Raw genomic sequence first — 7713 nt, 5'->3', positions numbered from 1 at the left:
GGGGGGGGGGGGGGGATTGACCCCTTCCCTGGACAGGTGATAGTTGTGAGACCTGAGCAGGGGAGAGGACCCCAGCAAAGGGGCAGGGGGCTAGGCACGGCTGAGGCCACCTGACCCCCACTGATGGCGCACCAGTGAGAAGCCTGAGGGTGGCTCGCGTCTGGCGACGAGAGAGAGGGGGCCACATGACTGGAAGCCCCGGGTGGGTGTTGCTAGGGAGACAAGCCCGGCGAGGGTGAGTCAGTGATTAGAAAGAGCCCGGCAAAAAGCAGAGAGAAGCCACAGGAGCGGGCGTGTATGTGAAAGAAGCCCAAGAGAGGGCACACATGAGAGAAGCCCCAGGAGGGGCACATACATGACTAAAAGGAACCCCATGAGGGGTGCAGACCAGAAAGAGAGTCCCAGAGGTTCTCCACTGTGGTGGGAACACAGGGGCCAAGTAAGGCTTAAGCCGCCTGAGCCTAATCGGACACAGAGTATTGACAGCAACCCAGAGAGGCCAGGTAAGGCTTAGGCCGCCTGAGCTTAATAGGACCCATACTATTGGTAGGAACCCAAGGGGGGTCAGATCTGGCTTAGGCCCCTGAGCCCACCAGGGAAGAGTACCATTAGGAAGCCTGAGAGGGCTAACGAATAGAAGGGGCGCCAGGTGCGTGGCAAGCCCAGGGGCGCAGAAAGGAAAGGACCTGATAACGTCTGGAAGAGCTGCAAGGCCTGGGGCATGCTAAAGGGGAGGTAGGAGGCACACGTAGCCCATAAGGCTGGGGGTGGAACGGGGAACAGTATTAGCATACACCGTGTACAAGGGGATCAAGGGCAGCCTCCCATATACAAAAGTATATTTCATCAAAGACGTGGCGGGCAAGAATAGAGGGTGCTGGATCTCTAACTGGGCATGGTAGGGGGCGCTAGCGGGATCACGGCCGCTCCTAGGCCCCGCTCCGTGACAGATGACAAAACAATCCAGTATAAATTCACCTAAAAAAACAAATCCCTCATGCCACATGTAATTTATCAAACTACAGTTTACGCTGATTTGTCCCTAGGGCTGATAAAAAAATATCTGCAAGAGGGTCACTGAAAAGAAATGTGACCTCTCTGTAAGAACCTGTATGTTTGGGAGATCAGCCTTTTGTTTGTTTCCAGTTTTATTAGTGGTTTTCATTTTAACTTTACAAAACAACATTTATATTTTCTGAGTTAATATTTTTTTAATAACTAAGGTCTTGTTTATTTGAAAACTGCACCAGTTTAAGTAGAGACATGATTTTAAATAGATTTAGTTAAATGGGTGCAAAATCCTACATGGACAATCTTAATTCAATTTTAACCTTGTTTATACTGATTTAGTTTAACTTGATTCTTTTTGAGGCAATTTGAATCAGTATAAACTAGATTTCAATTGATTTAAGAGAGTCCACACAATCTCACACCCATTTAAGTAACTGAGTTTTCAAGAAGTTCAATTGGTATATCTTTGAGTATAGAAAGACCAAAGTGTGGTTCTATTCTGAAGAGTAAACACTTTCAGAATTGCAGCATTCCACATGGCTGTACCTCCATACATTTCCAGTTCAAATGTACTCTGTTAAAATTATTATACTGTAATTTATCATGGTAAACCCTTCAAACTTAACCTGAGATCTGAAAGTCAAGCTGGGTTTTATCTACCTTGCTCTACCATCAGTAATTATAATTATACTTTCCAATTTCCTGTCTTTGGGAACACTGCTTTTAATGTTAATTGTACACAGTTAAATTAAACTGTTAGTATTTATACAGTTTCAAGTACAACTTGGTCCTCATTAGGGTCTCCTGTACATTATCATAATACAAATAATAAGCATTTCTTCCCATGCTTGGAACAATTCTCTTCATAATTACACTTAAGCAAAATTCAAAATCTCGCTCCTGTGAAAAATTCCAACATACAAATGTTTGCTTTTGTCCTAAAGCAAAAACAAAAATTGAAATTTTAAAGTTGTGGAATGGAAATTCTGAAAAAAAAACTATAAATTTGGATTTTTTGAAACATTTCACTTGACATTTTTCGCCTTGGATTGCTTCAATATTAAACTATGTTTTTTAAACTGAATTTTTGCCTCATAGTAGATGATCCAGAGCCCGATGCCCCCTATTTCATATCTCCATGGACTATCTCTACCATAATACAACTAGAGTCTTGTGATACACCGTATTGTCCAGTCAGAGGCAAACTGACATTTTACTCCTGGAGATTCAGCCCTCCAGGGAGTCATGCCAATAAGAGAGAATGAAGATGCAAATAACTCCTCCTGTAAGGAAATTCACTTATAGGGGAACTTAGTTTAGTTATTTGTTGAGCTGATCTTAAGTTGAACATTTAAAGTGAGTTTAAAAAAATGAAATATCTTTTTTCAGGTGAAATCAGAAAGTTTATATTTTGTGGAAACTAAATTTCATTTGGAAAATTATTCTGATGGATTACTCCTTGTCTAACCCTATTCATAATAATGAGGAAAAAATAATTCATTGCACTCCTCAACTTTGGTTGTTCTACAAACATGAGTAAAAAATGTAAAATAACTATAAACCCCCCCCCCCAAAAAAAAACAACAAACAAAAAAAAGCCTAATCACAAAGCCAAGTAGATCTGGCAGTTGGCATATGGAGGTGACAGGTTGTACAAAAGGTGACATTTTTACACATTTACTCTTCAGAAGAGAGCCACATTCTGTCTTTTCAAGTAACATAAGGAGTTTGCTGCTGTGTGGTTTGACTTTAACAGGAAAACAGCTATCAGTTGGTTTTTTTTTTTTTGTTTGTTTTTTTTTAATTTCAGTTGCCAAATTTTTTTAATTTTCAGTTGAAATCACATAGCTGTGATATTGTAAAACCTATTGGTATTTGGTGCAAAGACATGCAACAAACCAGTTGCAGGGTTTGCAGAGCTTTGTGGAGCTGGCATGAGCCCAAGAGTGATGTTATAGGATCATTAACTACTATATTTGTTTTCTCAGCTGTTGCTTCCCTACAGTTAGGTAAGACGGGATTTGTTTCAAAGATCCAGGATAGCAAGAAGGTAAAAGTAAAACACTAGGAGGGTTTTTTTTTTTTGTTGGTAAGTAACGCTTAATGCATACATGTTATTACTACAATGTCATCTCCGCATTATTTAATCCAGTTGGAGAACCCTGCCCACATGTAGTAGCATATATCACGCTAAATTTTAGAGTTCCAGAAAGGAGAATAACCAGGAAATAGTGACACTTTTGATATCCATTAGCAGTGCAACTGAGGCACTGCCTGATGTTACACAAAAGAACGAAACTCCATGGGGATGATGAGATCCATTTATCAGGAGATGGAACTGCCCTGCATTTGTAACATTCAAAATTTCACTGTGGACTTATCTTGCTTGCCCAGCTACTTCTGATGGGGAACATGCACCTAATTAGTGACATTCCTATGGCAAATAACCCTGCCCATGTGTAAGAAGTTAATTTGTTCCAATGTGTACAGTTGAATCTCAGAAAGTAATGGTGAAATGCAAAATCTGTAGTGGCATAAGTCTTGGGATAAAAATAACATGGTGATCGTTGATCAGATGTACTCTGTGTATACATATAGGATTTTACAATGGATGTGTCACTTTCTTATAGAGCAAAAGAACTAAAGGACATGTTTTGATTGCCATGATGCAGTATATACAAGAACTTAAATTTACAGTAGACTGTAAAGGCTTCTAGGCTGGGTGACATTTTCCCCCCAGATCACTATACAGCTTTAATCAATGTTTCAAAAACTTCCCTTTAAACCATAGAAACTATATAACTATATATTTATTTATGGCATATGTCCAGGATAATGAGTTGGAACTTGACAGAGCTGCCACTGACTTTTCATTGCTATAAAATCCTAGAAAGGGGAGCTAGTTTTAAACTAGCACAGTAGTTGTCTAGACCAGTGGTCTCCAAAGTGGGGTGTGCGCACCCCAGGGGGTGTGCAAGACAATTCATTGAGATGCAGGAAGAAAATATTAGAACTTCTATCTATGCACTGGCGCCCTCAGTTGGTCCATATGTCAGACGGTCATGTGTCACATACGGTATGCGAGGTATCCTGAGGGAAGAGTGGGAGTTCCACAACGTGGAGGGGTTAACAGTGGCACCCTCACTCATATATTGGGGGTGCATGCTCAAAATTTTTTACTGATGGGGTACACGATCCAAAAAAAGTCTGGAGACCACTGGTCTAGACTGTTTCCTGCCTTACATGGAAAACACCCAGCAATGGTCACAAAGATACATTTTTAAATGAATCAAATAAATGGGAGAGTTGAAGATTAAAATGTTTTAAGGCTGAGTCCCAACATCAGAGTTAGGCTTTTTCTTACTTTAATTTCAAACCACTAGACCAGTGTTTCTCAAACTAGGATACACATATCTCTAAAGAGTAGGCAAGGGGAAGAAATGGGCAAGAAGAAGCTGCAAAAGGCAAAATATATTTAAAAAGGAAGGAACAGAAAAGCAAGTCTGAAATATACCTTTGGTCATTGGAGAGGTTACAGTGTAATTGTTGTGAGAGCATTTTTTTTTTTTGTTGACTTACTATGATATACCCCTATAAAACAATAACAAAATGGGTAGCCAACCCAAAAGTGTTTGAGAATCACAGCCCTAGACTAATTTTTCTTTTAGTGTTTTTGTTATTCATATATCTACATTTTTACTTTAAATTTCCCCTGCATGTGACATCATCACAAGAACGTATAGGAGTAAGAAGAACTTAGGTAGAAACTCAGTAATGGCTCAAAAGTTCTTCTTCAGCATGTCAACAAGTGCCAGTCTTTTAGATTTTTTTTTTTTTTCATAATATGACAGGGTTCTTCACTGCCCAACAAATACTGGAACACAATTCCCTGAATAAATCAGAGATCTGATCTCAGCTGACTTTGACAGTCCCATTTCCAAAATTAGTAATGTTCAGTTACTCTTATGCTTGCATCTGCAGCCAGATGCAATCCCTTTTCCCATCCTCTCACCATGGAATACAGAGTAAGCAGTTTTATACCCCCAGCTCCAATGAGAGAAGAAACCACAGGTGAATCTGCAGGAAGTGAGAGCTTAAAGTTTCTCAACAGCCTCCTTCACTCCTCAGAGAAGAGGTTGTGAAGAACGGAAGTGCTGCTCCACACTACAACATCCTGACTCTCAAAAGATTGAATTCTGGGAATAGTCACTGTGTCCATTTCCACTGCTGTAGTCCTCCATGTGCATCACCTAACAGTTCTGTAAGAAGCAGTGCAATGCCCTAGGCTCTGCTAAACCTCTATGAACAAACTCAAGAGCATTCTACAAGGAGATACTGCTTAATCAATTTTGCTAGGTCACAGTATAGGGCATCCTATTGAACCCAGTAGATAAGTAATTTGTTCTCAGACCAATAGTAAACACCACCAGCAGCCCACTAAATAACCAGGAACCTAGGAGATTAGTTGCAAAGGTTAATATTAAGACTTTTACAAAATTTGGTTGTTAACAATTTAATAGGAAACATGTAGTTAATTACCTGCAAGGTTGTCAATTTCCTTCTCTTGGAGCAGACTGACAGCATCATCATCCCCTTCCAGCATGAGCTCAGTTTCTGCATTTTGATTCACTACAGCTTGACTTCGAAAGGTTTTCTTTGACTTTACTACATCTTCTTCAGTGCCTAAATAAAAAGCAAAAATATGAATTTGAGCATCTACTTCTTTGTATAAAGCATTCATAGTCAATGATTCAGCAACCCTAAAGTCTTTAAAATGTATGTGTGTAGTTCTTGTAAACAAATTTTATTTTGAAAAAGTAGAACACTCCAAACAAAGATAACATTTTATAAGAAATTTAGCAGTCATTACAGAATGTGGATTATCTTTTTCAGCCTTTTTGAAAGAACTTTAAAAATTACCTCTGGGCGATTAAAAATATAACTAACATGTAAATATTAAATTTATAAAAACGAGTCAGTAAAATCTTGATATCAACAAGACCTGTAACAATTATTTTATCAAGAACTCTGCTCACATCCATATTTGTCTACCCTGATAGGCACCCCTTCAGAAGAGGAACACATCAGCTTAAGAAAGGTACCTTCTGACACACTTTTGAAAACTATAACATTTAATCTGTACTGTTAAATGATGGAATTATAAAAAGTGATTCACTTCTCAAAAAATTTTTTTTTCCAATATCTCAAAACATCTGAGAGAATGGTGCATGGTAACTATAAACTGTATCACGGTGTGGTATCCTTCAAATAACATTTTAGCGTCAACACGATGCTTCTTTCACAATCGGAGACAGACACATCTTTTCTTTCCCCATCACTAACATATGCCAGTACTGGTACTATCTCCCACTTTTTTTCAAGGAAAACAATATAAGAGGTTATGCAGAATGTATGGCACTTATTTAGCCTCACTTATTTTTATACACCTTCAACTTTAATTCAGGACACACACACAGTACATTAACATTGATGTAACAGACTTAAGTGAGGAACTTAATTGCCATGTTGGGTCAGATCACAGGTATATCCCTGTATCACCTACTAAGGGGAAAAGTGTTTTATGCAGGGTTTATACATGATCGGTTCTTTTCCCCTCTTTTCTTACAGCTTACAGCAGTTAGAGAGGTTTGAACTTGGAAGTTATAATTTTAAGTATAATGCTAAATATCCACAGATGGACCCATTCTACATGAATCAGTCCAATCCTCTTTTGAACCTGGTTATCAGCCTCCACAACAAAGTGTGGAGATGAGTTCCGCAAAATAATCACATGCTGCTGTATGGTGGGGGGGAAAAAAACCCCCCTTCATATCGCTCAGTTTAGCCTTACTACCAAATAACTTCATTATATATCCTCTAGTTTTAGTGTTGTGAGAGACAGCACATAGTAAATCCTGATGTATTTTCTCCACACCATTCATGATTTCATAGACTTTTATTATATCTCACACCCTGGCTGTTTTTCCTCCAAGCTGATAGGTCATAGCCTATTTAGTCTTCCCTGGGACAGAAGCCTCTCCATACCCCTCATCATCCCTGTAGCACTTCTCTGTATTGTTTCTCCTTCTATTCTATGTTTCTGGAGGTGGGGGAGCAGAACTGAATGCAGTATTCAAGGTTTGGTTGTACCATGGATTTATATGTTAGCATAATCATAAAATCACAGAGAATTAGGGTTAGAAGGGACCTTGGAGGATCACTTAATCCAATCCCCTGCTCAAAGCCAGACCGTCCCCAACCAGATCATCCCAGTCAAGGCTTTGTCTAGCCTGGTCTTAAAACCTCTAAGGCTGGAGATTGCACAACTTCTCTGAGTAACCTGTTCCAGTGTTTCACTACCCTCCTCATGAGAGAGGTTTTTCCTAAAATCTAAACGAAATTTCCTTTGCTGCAACTTGACAGCATTGCTCCCTGTTCTGTCACCTGCCACCACTGACAGCAGTCTAGCTCCATCTGCTTTGGACCTACTCTTTTGGTAATTGAAGGCTGCTATTAAATCCCCTGTTAGTCTTCTCTTCTCCACGCTAAATAAGCCCAGTTTCCTCAGCTTTTCCTTAGAAGTAATGTGCTCCAACACCCCTACTATTTTCATTGCCCTCCTTTGGACTCACTCCAATTTGTCCACATCCTTTCCGTAGTGGTAGGCGCAAACTGGACACAGTACTCCACGTGGCCTCGTCG

The 7713-nt window shown here is 39.6% G+C and overlaps 1 protein-coding gene across 3 annotated transcripts in view; it reads right to left on the bottom strand.

Moving 5' to 3' along the window:
- Positions 1-7713, bottom strand: part of LOC109302590 (neurobeachin-like) — a 494933-nt gene that overhangs the window by 319360 nt on the left and 167860 nt on the right. For all 3 annotated transcript variants that reach the window (XM_019524185.1, XM_019524186.1, XM_019524187.1), the window contains exon 4: positions 5551-5694. In XM_019524185.1, coding sequence (XP_019379730.1) covers positions 5551-5694 — 144 coding nt within the window. The remainder of the gene's footprint in view (positions 1-5550; positions 5695-7713) is intronic.

The sequence above is a fragment of the Gavialis gangeticus genome, unplaced genomic scaffold (genome assembly GCF_001723915.1).
Source record: "Gavialis gangeticus isolate Ggan-Ray unplaced genomic scaffold, GavGan_comp1, whole genome shotgun sequence".
Lineage (NCBI taxonomy): Eukaryota > Metazoa > Chordata > Crocodylia > Gavialidae > Gavialis > Gavialis gangeticus.
This window is presented reverse-complemented; position numbering and strand designations above follow the sequence as displayed.